This window comes from Nerophis lumbriciformis, linkage group LG20, assembly GCF_033978685.3.
Source record: "Nerophis lumbriciformis linkage group LG20, RoL_Nlum_v2.1, whole genome shotgun sequence".
Classification (NCBI taxonomy): Eukaryota; Metazoa; Chordata; class Actinopteri; order Syngnathiformes; family Syngnathidae; genus Nerophis; species Nerophis lumbriciformis.
Genome location: NC_084567.2, coordinates 6,095,947 through 6,109,800, shown reverse-complemented (window position 1 = coordinate 6,109,800; position 13,854 = coordinate 6,095,947). Strand labels below are relative to the sequence as shown.

The 13,854-nt window shown below is 46.1% G+C and overlaps 1 protein-coding gene across 1 annotated transcript; it reads right to left on the bottom strand.

The window, feature by feature from the left end:
* Positions 1–381: 381 nt before the first annotated feature.
* LOC133619385 (uncharacterized) lies at positions 382–10,911 on the bottom strand. The gene is made up of 3 exons (XM_072915270.1): positions 10,884–10,911; positions 10,131–10,499; positions 382–2,391 (listed from the first exon to the last, which is right to left on the bottom strand). Exons 1-3 carry the CDS (start codon positions 10,909–10,911, stop codon positions 1,253–1,255), a joined length of 1,536 nt encoding a protein of 511 aa, XP_072771371.1. The 3' UTR covers positions 382–1,252.
* Between the last annotated feature and the right edge of the window lie 2,943 nt (positions 10,912–13,854).

Sequence of the window (13,854 nt, the reverse complement as noted above, 5' to 3'; positions counted from 1 at the left end):
TTCTGCAACATCAAGGTATATATTGACGCTTACATAGGTCTAGTGATAATGTTCCCCTTTAAATAAAGTCGGCCCCAAGATTGAACCTTGGGGGACTCCACACGTTGGTTCTGATACAAAGTCACCAATGGAAACAAAATAGTTCCTATCTTGTAGATATGACTTGAACCAGCTTAAAACTGTGCATGAGATCCCCACCCAGTTTTCCAACCTGTCCAAAATTTTGAGTGGTCGACAGTGTCAAATGCAGCACTGAGGTCCAATAGCATTAATACTGAAGTTTTGCCAGTCTGTGTTTAGACGGATGTCATTTATAACTTTAAGAAGAGCCGTCTCTGTGCCATGAAGAGGTCGAAATCCTAACTGGAAGTTGCTGTGGCAGCCAGTAGAAGCCAAGAAGTGATTTAGTTGTTGGAGGACAACTTTCTCAATTATTTTACTTATGAATGGTAGATTTGAAATTGGTCTGTAGTTGTTGATAACAGAGGCATCTAGGCTCTGCTTTTTTAGAAGAGGTTTAATGACTGCAGTTTTGAAAGCCTTCGGGAAATTGCCTGATTGAATAGAATTATTAACTATTTGCAATACGCCTGTTGATAGGCAGTCAAAAACATTCTTAAAGAAGTTGGAAGGTAAAACATCAAGGCAGCAGGTGGATGACTTTAGAGCTGTCACCGTTTCCAATAGAGTTATAGAGTCTATGGCATTAAAGCTTGCCATCAATGCTGTTACTTTTGGTGATCCAACTCTTTTGCTTGAGATATTGATGGCGCTTCTGATGCCTTCCATTTTATCAGTATAAAAGAATGCAAACTCATTGCATTTCTGCGTGGAATGGAGTTCGGCTGGTATTTGTGTTGGGGGGTTGGTCAGTCTGTCAACGGTTGCGAATAGGGTTTTGGCTTTATTAGCGTTGCTGTTTATGATATTGGAGAAGAATGTTTCTCTAGAACTTTTTAAGACTAAATCGTAGGCCTGGAGACTCTCTTTATAGATGTCATGGTGAATATGAAGTTTTGTATTCCGCCAGATTCGTTGAGCCTTCCTGCACTCTCTTCTCTGGGCTGTTACAACAGCACATTTTCTCCAGGGTGCCTTTTGCTTACCAGAAATCGTTTTAACTGTAGCAGGCGCAATGATATCTATGATATTCACAATTTTGGAATTAAAGTTGTTTACAAGATCATCAGCATGACATGAGTTACTTACTGCATCTGCATTAAGTGCGAACCTTTTACAGCACACTGACCAACTAAATGTTTTTTCTCCAGTGTGTTCTCATGTGTTGAGTCAATATTCTCTTAACAGAAAAGCTTTTGCCACAAACTGAACACTTATATGGTTTTTCATCAGTGTGTGTTCTCATGTGATCTATCAAACCACCCTTAAAAGAAAAGCTTTTGCCACAAACTGAACAGCTAAATGGTTTTTCACCTGTGTGTGTTCTCATGTGTTCAGTCAAATATCTGTTAACAGACAAGCTTTTGCCACAAACTGAACAATTAAATGGTTTTTCACCTGTGTGTGTTCTCATGTGTTCAGTCAAAGAGGTATTTCGAGAAAAGCTTTTGCCACAAACTGAACAATTAAATGGTTTTTCTCCTGTGTGTGTTCTCATGTGTTGAGTCAAAGAGCTTTTTTGAGAAAAGCTGTTGCCACAAACTGAACAATTAAATGTTTTTTCTCCTGTGTGTGTTCTCATGTGTTGAGTCAAAGAGCTATTTCGAGAAAAGCTTTTGCCACAAGCTGAACAAGCAAAAGGTTTTTCACCTGTGTGTCTTCTCATGTGCTGAGTCAACATGCTATTTTGAGAAAAACTTTTGCCACAAACCGAACAATTAAATGGTTTTTCACCTGTGTGTGTTCTCATGTGTCGACTCAACAAGCTATTTTGATTAAAGCTTTTGCTACAAACTGAACAATTAAATGGTTTTTCTCCTGTGTGTGTTCTCATGTGCCGAGTCAAATTGAACTTTGTAGTGAAACTTTCAGCACAAACTGAGCAGCTCAAACATGTTTTACCTCTCTTCTTTGAAGAGCATTCAGAGTGTTTGTTGTCAGTATGAGTCCTCATATCACCTTCACAGTCTTTATCGCTGCTCAAAGGTTCTTCAACCTCGTCTTCAGCCTCACTATCTGATAGTGGAGCTAAGAGGTTGTCTACTTGCGGTTTCTCTTCATCATCTTCAGTCTTCACAGAGAGAATACTCAGTGGAAACTTGGTGTAATCAGCTTCCTCTCGTCCTAGAAGACACTCTCCCTCCTGAGTGATGCAGAGTTCCTCCTCTTCCTTTTTAATGCAGGGTGGTTGTGGAGTCTCCTCCTTCAAAGTGGAGCTCCCCCCTAATTGAGGGGAAACTTCTTCTGGATTACCGATCAGCTGCTGGACGTCTGCAAGACACAAACAAACAAAAACACACTTTCTTCTATGTACTGTATGTGTGTGTAGTAGGGTTGTACAGTATACCGCTACTAATAAAGTATCACAGTACTAATCAATTGAAATCGGTACTATACCACCTTTGAAAAGAACCGATACCGTTCTTTCATCTGAATGCCGCTGTGCGGCGGTGACTATAGAGCCGAGGCGCATGATGTTGAGTGTGTCAAAACGCACACACAAAGTGCATACAAGCAATAACATGGTGGAGAGGAAGAAAGGCAACAAAGGACAATTATACTGGTTAATAAAGAGGGTGCGTGAAGTGCAATATGGAGGTATTTGGGCTTTTAAACGAACAATAAAGGTGACACTTTAAACAGGGAGGGTTGCTTTACACCTTTCCTGTTTGTGGGCTCCTAGACCGTGGTCGAAGAGCGCAGGGGAGACGTTCCCTCCAGGGCCCATGTTTTGTCGGGGGTAACACTGGGTCCATAACGCTCCGCTCTTTGGTCGGAAGGACGAGGCCGTCGATTCGTTACAAGTTGGTCATTTTATTTATTTTTTCCACAGGGCACAACCGGACATCCACCATGCTATTAACACTCCTCAAGACTACGACAAACAGTGAATGCATTTGGACTGGCAAAGCAGACTATCAGTTATTATCTGCGATGTATGTCGAGTGACTACTCAACGTCGAGTTTTGTAATCCATAACTATTGTGAAGCCATGAAGTGGTTGTGGCCGTCAAGTACGACCGCCAAGTTGAGCCTACAAGCACAGTGTCCTGACCAGATATCTATATCCCTAGATTGATTGTTGTAAAATGTTCTTTATCACATTGTTTACTTTCACACGTCCATTAAAGATATGATTCGTGTATGATGGCTCAGGTGTGATTCACTACAATAGTCTAACAGCTGCTGATGGTGAGGCAAGCAAGGTTTACTGTTCAAAGAAATGTGGCAATAGTCTACATTGAAACACAGGGTAAGGATACACTTCCAGGTCAGAGGTGACTATGACGCGCGCATTTTTCCCCGCGCATGCGTACTAGGCCGCGTTGCGCCGGTGGACGGACGGAGGGGGGAGGGGGTCTTAAACGGTGGCATTGTGTGTGTGTGTAGACAAGGATAAGGTTAGGTGGGATATACCCTGGATAACCTTAGTGTAGAAGGGGCCTTAGAGATAGTGGGTGTTATGTCCACTCAAAAATCTATCGAATAACTTGATGGACTCGATGAATAACTTAGCTTAGTAATGCTCACTAACTTTTTTGTTAGTGGCATTTGCCAAAAATAGGAAAGAAGAACTCTTCTGTTTTGATTTAAAAAATCAGACAGCGACCAAACAACTGTAGGCTAGTCTTCAAAACACGCTGCTAACGAGTCGTTGCTCGCGACTTGAACACGTCCATTCTTTTCTGTTACTTGACGACACGACAAACTGTACAGAGACTTTGTTAAATGTGACTAAATACTCACCTTACCTCAAAACCACGAAAAAAAATAAGTCCATTTACCTTCCCCCCCAAGAAGAGTTACATTTTCTCCAGCTGTGGTTCATTACCACAAACACTTTTCAGATGGCAATTTCATGGACTGCAACATTTGCACTACTCTCAAAAAAAACAGGCACATCAATTGTGTTTTAAGAATATTTTGTGTGTGTTAAAATGCACTTTTATTGATACTGTTTGGTACTTGTTTGTTTTATTAATTTATTTAGGTGTTATTTATGTTCGAAGACTTCTATGAAAATACAAGAACCGAGACTCAGATTTCCCTCGCCCGGACGCGGGTCACCGGGTGCCCCTCTGGAGCCACGATGGCGAGTGCCTGGTGGCCGGGCCTGTCCCCATGGGGCCCGGCCGGGCACAGCCCGAAGAGGCAACGTGGGTCCCCCCTCCAATGGGCTCACCACAGGGGCCATAGAGGTCGGGTGCAATGTGAGGTGGGCGGCAGCCGAAGGCAGGGCACTTGGAGGTCCGATCCTCGGCTACATAAGCTAGCTCTTGGGACGTGGAACGTCACCTCGCTGGGGGGGAAGGAGCCTGAGCTAGTGCGCGAGGTGGAGAAGTTCCGGCTAGATATAGTCGGACTCACTTCGACGCACAGCAAGGGCTCTGGAACCAGTTCTCTCGAGAGGGGCTGGACTCTCTTCCACTCTGGCGTTGCCAGCAGTGAGAAGCGACGGGCTGGGGTGGCAATTCTTGTTGCCCTCCGGCTCAGAGCCTGCACGTTGGAGTTCAACCCGGTGGACGAGAGGGTAGCTTCCCTCCGCCTTCGGGTGGGGGGACGGGTCCTGACTGTTGTTTGCGCTTATGCGCCAAGCAGCAGCTCAAAGTACCCACCCTTTTTGGATTCACTCGGAGGAGTACTTGAGAGTGCTCCCCCGGGTGATTCCCTCGTTCTACTGGGGGACTTCAACGCTCATTTTGGCAACGACAGTGAAACCTGGAGAGGCGTGATTGGGAAGAATGGCGGCCTGGATCTGAAACAGAGTGGTGTTTTGTTATTGGACTTTTGTGCCCGTCACAGATTGTCCATAACAAACACCATGTTCAAGCATAAGGGTGTCCATTTGTGCACTTGGCACCAGGACACCCTAGGCCGCAGTTCCATGATCGACTTTGTAGTTGTGCCATCGGATTTGCGGCCTCATGTTTTGGACACTCGGGTGAAGAGAGGGGCGGAGTTTTCTATCGATCACCACCTGGTGGTGAGTTGGCTGCGATAGTGGGGGAGGATGCCGGACAGACCTGGCAGGCCCAAACGCATTGTGAGGGTTTGCTGGGAAAGTCTGGCAGAGTCTCCTGTCAGAGACAATTTCAATTACCACCTTCGGAAGAACTTTGAACAAGTCACGAGGGAGGTGCTGGACATTGAGTCCAAGTGGACCATGTTCCGCACCTCTATTGTCGAGGCGGCTGATTGGAGCTGTGGCCGCAAGGTAGTTGGTGCCTGTCGTGGCGGTAATCCTAGAACCCGTTGGTGGACACTGGTGGTGAGGGATGCCGTCAAGCTGAAGAAGGAGTCCTACCGGGTTCTTTTGGCTCATAGGAATCTTGAGGCAGCAGACAGGTACCGACAGGCCAAGCGGTGTGCGGCTTCAGCGGTCGCGGAGGCAAAAACTCGGACATGGGAGGAGTTCTGGGAAGCCATGGAAAACGACTTCCGGGCGGCTTCGAAGCGATTCTGCATGGGAGTTTGCGCAACCAGTCTACATGTGCTTTGTGGACTTGGAGAATGCATTCGACCGTGTCCCTCGGGCAGTCCTGTGGGGAGTGCTCAGAGAGTATGGGGTATCGGACTGTCTGATTGTGGCGGTCCGCTGCCTGTACGATCAGTGTCAGAGCTTGGTCAGCATTGCGGGCATTAAGTCAGACACGTTTCCAGTGAGGGTTGGACTCCGCCAAGGCTGCCCTTTGTCACAGATTCTGTTCATAACTTTTACGGACAGAATTTCTAGGCGCAGTCTAGGCGTTGAGGGGATCCGGTTTGGTGGCTGCAGGATTAGATCTCTGCTTTTTGCAGATGATGTAGTCCTGATGGCTTCATCTGGCCAGGATCTTCAGCTCTCACATCGAGATCGCTCGCTCCTCATGGTGAAGAGGATAAGATGGACGAGGTGAGGCTGTGTGTACCACAAAACACTGTGATGGATAGCTGCGCTCTATTGTTTACGGAAACGTGGCTAACGTCCTCAATCCCAGACATTAGCATGGAGCTAACCGTCACACAACACACAGGCAGGACAGAAACACAGAGGCTACCGGCAAGCGACGTGGGGGTGGATTGTTAACCTACCTAAACAACAACTGGACTTCAGATTCCAAGGTAGTAAACAGCCATTGTTCCCAAGATCTGGAATATATATTAGTTAAATGCCGACCCTTCCATCTAGCCAGGGAGCACTCTGCTGTCCTGATCACTAACGTGTATATAGCTCCCGATGCTAACGCTAGCATGGTGCTAGCTCTACTGCGCGATACAATCAGTACACAACAGAACAAATATCCCGACGCAGTCCACATCATAGCGGGGGATTTCAATCATGCCGACCTAAAAAAGGTGCTCCCTAAACTACACCAACACGTGAAGTGTGCTGCAAGGGGAGCTAACACACTGGACAAAGTCTATTCCAACATAAAAAATGGATATAGAGCCAAACAACTACCTCAACTAGGCAAGTCTGACCACATGTCCCTGCTCCTGTTACCAGCTTACATACCAATAAGGAGAAGTGCTCCTATCACAACCATAACGGTCAAAACCTGGCCGGAGGGAGCCATGGAACAGCTGCAGGACTGCTTTGAAACAACAGACTGGTCAGTTTTTGAAAACTCAGACTTGGAACAGTAGACAGAAGCGGTCCCGGGGTACATCAAACACTGCATAGACACTGTCACAGTGGACAAGTGCATCCGGGTCTACCCCAACAGGAAGCTCTGGATAACAAAAGAAGTACAGGGCCTACTCAAAGAGAGAGACAGTGCCTTCAAAGCGCAGGACCAGGCACTCAACAGTGCTGCCAGAGCCAATCTGAAGAGAGGTATCAGAGAGGCAAAAGCCGAGCACAGGAGGAGAATGGAAGACCACCTTCAGAGCAACATCAACAAGGAGGTATGGAAAGGAATACAACACATGACCAACTTCAGACCCAGCAACCCCTCGGCTGACGCCTCTCGAGCAGGGGAGCTAAACGGCTTCTTCGCCCAATTCGAGAGAAAGGCACCTGCGGCCGTCACAACACCCCCACCTAACACCCACAGCAGCCGTACCCTTATACTGGAGGAGCATGAGGTGAGGCGCACGCTGAGGGCGGTGAAACCGAGGAAGGCTACGGGCCCAGGGACAGGTACTAAGGGACTGTGCAGACCAGCTGGCTGGGGTATTTACTAAGATCTTAACCCAGTCCCTCTCTCAGGCCATCATCCCATCATGCCTAAAGACCTCCACAATAATCCCGGTGCCGAAGAAGAACTCCATCAGCTGCCTGAATGACTACCGTCCAGTTGCACTTACACCTATAGCCATGAAGTGATTGGAGAAGCTGGTACGGACCCATATCATCCCAGTCCTCCCTCCCAAGCTCGACCCACACCAGTTTGCCTACAGAGCATACAGGACTACAAAGGACGCCATCGCCACAGCCCTACACTCCTCTCTGGGTCAGCTGGAGACGGGGGGAGCTACATGCAGCTGCTTTTTGTGGATTATAGTTCGGCATTTAACATTATAATACCTGACAGACTGGTATCCTAACTGTCAGACCTGGGTCTACCGAACTCCATCTGCATGTGGATTAAAGACTTCTTATCCAAACCGCCCCAGAGGGTGCAGTGCCACCACATGTCATCGAGCCTATACCTCAGTACCGGCGCTCTACAAGGCTGCATGCTGAGCCCCCTACTCTACTCCCTCTACACGTATGACTGCACACCTGCCTACTCCAGCAACTCCGTCATCAAATTTGCGGATGACACCACCGTAGTGGGGCTCATCTCGGGGGGAGACGAGGCTGCATACCGGGACGAGGTGGAGAAGCTGTCGGAGTGGTGCACAGTAAACAACCTGGCCCCGAACACCTCCAAGACCAAGGAGCTGGTCATAGACTCCAGGAGGAAATAAAAGGACATCCTGCAGCTGGTCATCAGCGGTGACTGCATGAGGAGGGCCTCAGACTTCCGCTTCCTGGGAGTCCACCTGGACGACGACCTAACATGGAGCACCAACACCATGGCTACCATCAAGAAGGCACACCAGAGACTGCACTTCCTGAGAACAACCACCTCTCACAGGAACTGCTAGTGTCCTTCTACCGGTGCTCTATTGAGAGCATCCTGACCTACTGCATCTGCGTGTGGTTCGGCAGCTGCACGGCCGCAGAGAGAACGGCGCTCCAGAGGTTCGTAAACACCGCCCAGAAGATCATCGGATGCCCCCTCCCCTCCCTGGCTGACCTGTACAGATCCTGGGCTGTGGGATTGAGTGTGTTGTGCAGGTGTTTGAGTTGTATTGGCGGGTTATATGGACGGGAGGGGGGAGGTGTTTGTTATGCGGAATTTCACTTGTGGCATATTAAATATAAGCCTGGTTGTGTTGTGGCTAATAGAGTATATATATGTCTTGTGTTTATTTACTGTTTTAGTCATTCCCAGCTGAATATCAGGTCCCACCCGCCTCTCACAGCATCTTCCCTATCTGAATCGCTCCCACTGCCCTCTAGTCCTTCACTCTCACTTTCCTCATCCACGAATCTTTCATCCTCGCTCAAATTAAAGGGGAAATTGTCGCTTTCTCGGTCCGAATCGCTCTCGCTGCTGGTGGCCATGATTGTAAACAATGTGCAGATGTGAGGAGTTCTCAACCTGTGACGTCACGCTACTCGTCTGCTACTTCCGGTACAGGCAAGCAGCGACCAAAAGTTGCGAACTTTATCGTCGATGTTCTCTACTAAATCCTTTCAGCAAAAATATGGCAATATCGCGAAATGATCAAGTTTGACAAATAGAATAGACCTGCTATCCCCGTTTAAATAAGAACATCGCATTTCAGTAGGCCTTTAATTGTTCATATGTCTCTGATTTGCACATCAATCAGTCTGAGGAGTAAAAGTTGGCACTTGGTTATGCAAACAGTTACCCAGCATCAGAATATCAGTTTTGATACATCTCAACTTTTCAGTGAAAAAGGGCGTAGTGCAGGTTTTTGAGGGTGCACAAACTTGACACATGAGGCCCCAGGTCCCTGGACTGAAGAAGGAGTAACCAAGCACTTGAAGCATCATCTATCTTACTGTTCAGGAAGGTCTCAGATACAGAGAAGACAAGGGGTCATGAGTAGATAAGATTATGCTCCAAATAATCCAAGTTTGTATGAATACCTCAGATATTTGTGAAAGAAGCAGTGAGGAGGTCCTGGGTAGGGTGGATGTCGCCACATATGAGCTACATACCACAAACTAAACAGCTAATTGGTTATTTTATCTTGTGTGTTCTTATGTGTTTTATTGTGTCTGCATTATGTGTGAACCTTTTACAGCACACTGAACAACTAAATGTTTTTTTCTCCAGTGTGTGTTCTCATGTGTCGACACAAAGAGCTGTTTTGACGAAAGTATTTACCACAAACTGAACAATTAAATGGTCTTTCTCCTGTGTGTGTTCTCATGTGTCGAGTCAATATTCTCTGAACAGAAAAGCTTTTGCCACAAACTGAACAATTAAATGGTTTTTCACCAGTGTGTGTTCTCATGTGTTGAGTCAAAGAGCTATTTTGAGAAAAGCTTTTGCTACAAACTGAACAATTAAATGGTCTTTCTCCTGTGTGTGTTCTCATGTGTTGAGTCAAATGGCTATTTTGAGAAAAGCTGTTGCCACAAACTGAACAATTAAAGGGTTTTTCACCTGTGTGTGTTCTCATGTGTTCAGTCAAATTACTCTTAACAGAACAGCTTTTGCCACAAACTGAACAATTAAAGGGTTTTTCACCTGTGTGTGTTCTCATGTGTTCAGTCAAATTACTCTTAACAGAACAGCTTTTGCCACAAACTGAACAATTAAATGGTTTTTCACCTGTGTGTGTTCTCATGTGTTGAGTCAAATTGCTATTTTGAGAAAAGCTGTTGCCACAAACTGAACAATTAAATGGTTTTTCACCTGTGTGTGTTCTCATGTGTCGAGTCAAACGGCTCTTTTTAGTAAAACTTTCAGCACAAACTGAGCAGCTCAAACATGTTTTACCTCTCTTCTTTGTAGAGCATTCAGAGTGTTTGTTGTCAGTGTGAGTCCTCATATCACCCTCACAGTCTTTATCGCTGCTCAAAGGTTCTTCAACCTCGTCTTCAGCCTCACTATCTGATAGTGGAGCTAAGAGGTTGTCTACTTGTGGTTTCTCTTCATCATCTTCAGTCTTCACAGAGAGAATACTCAGTGGAAACTTGGTGTAATCAGCTTTCTCTCGTCCTAGAAGACACTCTCCCTCCTGAGTGATGCAGAGTTCCTCCTCTTCCTTTTTAATGCAGGGTGGTTGTGGAGTCTCCTGCTTCAAAGTGGAGCTCCCCCCTAACTGAGGGGAAACTTCTTCTGGATAACCGATCAGCTGCTGGACGTCTGCAAGACACAAACAACAAAAACACACTTTTTTCTATGTACTGTATCTGTGTGTAGTAGGGTTGTACAGTATACTGCTACTAATAAAGTATTGTGGTACTAATCAATTGAAATCAGTACTATACCACCTTTGAAAAGTACTGGTACCGTTCTTTCATCTGAATGCCGCTGTGTGGCAGTGACTACCTCCAGGGCCCATGTTTTGTCGGGGGTAACACTGGGTCCATAAAGCTCCGCTCTTTGGTCGGAAGGACGAGGCCGTCGATTAGTTACAACTTGCTCACTTTATTTATTATTTCCACAGGGCACAACCGGACATCCACCATGCTATTAACACTCCTGCACATAATACCACTACCTCTCCTTACTCGCCCACTCACTTACAAAGGCTGCCCGTCACAATGGACGGCATGGGTCGAGCTGTGGGATCACAGACTGTGGCGATTTCTGAACTAAATGGCAAGATGGATCACATCATAGAGAGGCTTGCTGGATTGGAAAAAATTGGATTGAGAGCTGGCATGGACGCTTAGAGAAGACAGGCCATGAAAATCTCTGCTCGCTTGGAAAACAACATTCCTAATTTACAATCTGACTCCATCACATGGCCTTGACGCTGCTCAAAAACAGAAGAAAGGCTGTTGGGAAACATCCCCGAAGGACACCTCAGCGAGGGACACTCTGACTACCCTCCCTCCCTCCTCAACAACACCTGGGAGTTGAACTTTGCTTGCACTGCCTGTAGAGCGACTCCCGGCCTATGGACACACACACACACACACACACACACACACACACACACACACACACACACACACACACACACACACACACACACACCCCCCCCCCCCCCGCCTCTGCCACTGCTTATTTCCCTTGGGGCAATGGACGGAGCAGCGACTGGCCTTTGTGGCCCCTCACCCTCCCCTCTGTCGCAAGTTTTATTGATTAACGTCTTTATGTGTGCAATGGCTATGAGATTTTTTTCCTTGGCCTCAGTCTGGACCCCCGCCCTGCAGTCCAGCCTTTGACTGAATATTTTTTTACTTCCCCCAACCCCTACATATACCTGTTTCTCACCTTTTTTTTTGGAAAGGGACACTGGACTTTCTGGCTGACCCATCAGCGATCCTTTTTCTGTCTCCCTGTAATGTTTTGCCTGATCTTGAATGGGATTGTGCTGAAAATCTCATTTCCCCTCGGGGATCAATAAAGTGCTATCAAATATAATATAATCTTACTCACCCCACATACTGCCACTCTTAAAGGTGCACACACATACGCTACTCTCACAACAGGTGCTTTAAAGGCCTACTGAAATGCGATTTTCTTATTTAAACGGGGATAGCAGGTCCATTCTATGTGTCAAACTTGATCATTTCGCGATTTTGCCATATTTTTGCTGAAAGGATTTAGTAGAGAACATCGACGATAAAGTTCACAATTTTGGTTGCTGATAAAAAAGCCTTGCCTGTACCGGAAGTAGCAGACGAGTAGCGTGACGTCACAGGTTGTGGAGCTCCTCACATCCGCACATTGTTTACAATCATGGCCACCAGCAGCGAGAGCGATTCGGACCGAGAAAGCGACGATTTCCCCATTAATTTGAGCGAGGATGAAAGATTTGTGGATGAGGAAAGTGAGAGTGAAGGACTAAAGGGCAGTGGGAGCGATTCAGATAGGGAAGATGCTGTGAGAGGCGGGTGGGACCTGATATTCAGCTGGGAATGACTAAAACAGTAAATAAACACAAGACATATATATACTCTATTAGCCACAACACAACCAGGCTTATATTTAATATGCCACAAATTAATCCCGCATAACAAACACCTCCCCCCTCCCGTCCATATAACCCGCCAATACAACTCAAATACCTGCACAACACACTCAATCCCACAGCCCAAAGTACCGTTCACCTCCCCAAAGTTCATATAGCACATATATTTCCCCAAAGTCCCCAAAGTTACGTACATGACATGCATAGCGGCACGCACGTACGGGCAAGCGATTAAATGTTTGGAAGCCGCAGCTGCATGCGTACTCACGGTACCGTGTCTGCGTATCCAACTCAAAGTCCTCCTGGTAAGAGTCTCTGTTGACCCAGTTCTCCACAGGCCAATGGTAAAGCTTGACTGTCATCTTTCGGGAATGTAAACAATGAAACACCGGCCGTGTTTGTGTTGCTAAAGTCGACCGCAATAAACCGCTTCCCACCTACAGCTTTCTTCTTTGCTGTCTCCATTGTTCATTGAACAAATTGCAAAAGATTCACCAACACAGATGTCCAGAATACTGTGGAATTTTGCGATGAAAACAGATGACTTAATAGCTGGCCACCATGCTGTCTCAAAATGTCCTCTACAATCCGCAACGTCACGCGCTGACATCATCATACCGAGAAGTTTTCAGCAGGATATGTTGCGCGAAATTTAAAATTGCACTTTAGTAAACTAACCCGGCCGTATTGGCATGTGTTGCGATGTTAAGATTTCATCATTGATATATAAACTATCAGACTGCGTGGTCGGTAGTAGTGGGTTTCAGTAGGCCTTTAAAACACGCCTTGCCAAATGTGGTGATTAGTATTACCACCTTTGCTTCAGACTTAGGTCAACATTTAAATAATAAGCATTCAGATCTGCACAAGGAGTTTAAATAGTGACAGGTATAATGTAGTTGTTACACCTGTCCTGCTGCTCTCTCTTTACTCGCCCGCTCACTCACTGACGTCACTCAGACAACACGTTGACATTCTCACAAACACACATACTACTCTCATAAGTTAACCAGCTCCCCTGCTGTGCACATGTACAAAACCCAAAAGCAGTGAAGTTGTCACGTTGTGTAAATGGTAAATAAAAAGAGAATACAATGATTTGCAAATCCTTTTCAACTTATATTCAATTGAATAGACTGCAAAGACAAGATATTTAATGTCCGAATTGAGAAACATTTTTTTTTGCAAATATTCATTAAATCAGAATTTAATGGCAGCAACACATTGCAAACAAGTTGACACAGAGGCATTTTTACCACTGTGTTACATGGCCTTTCCTTTTAACAACACTCAGTAAACCTTTGGGAACTGAGGAGACACATTTTTTAAGCTTTTCAGGTGGGATTATTTCCCATTCTTGCTTGATGTACAGCTTAAGTTGTTCAACAGTCCGGGGTCTCCGTTGTGGTATTTTAGGCTTCATAATGCGCCACACATTTTCAATGGGAGACAAGTCTGAACTACAGGCAGGCCAGTCTAGTACGCACACTCTTTTACTACAAAGCTACGCTGTTATAACACGTGGCTTGGCATTGTCTTGCTGAAATAAGCAGGGGCGTCCATGATAACGTTGCT

Coding starts and splice junctions, on each gene's coding strand:
- LOC133619385 (XM_072915270.1), bottom strand. CDS start 10,911: ATGCCGTCCATTGTGACGGGCAGCCTTT. Junction 10,500..10,883: donor CATTGTGACGGGCAGCCTTT/GTAAGTGAGTGG, acceptor TGTGTCTTGCAG/ACGTCCAGCAGCTGATCGGT. Junction 2,392..10,130: donor ATGCTCTACAAAGAAGAGAG/GTAAAACATGTT, acceptor TGTGTCTTGCAG/ACGTCCAGCAGCTGATCGGT.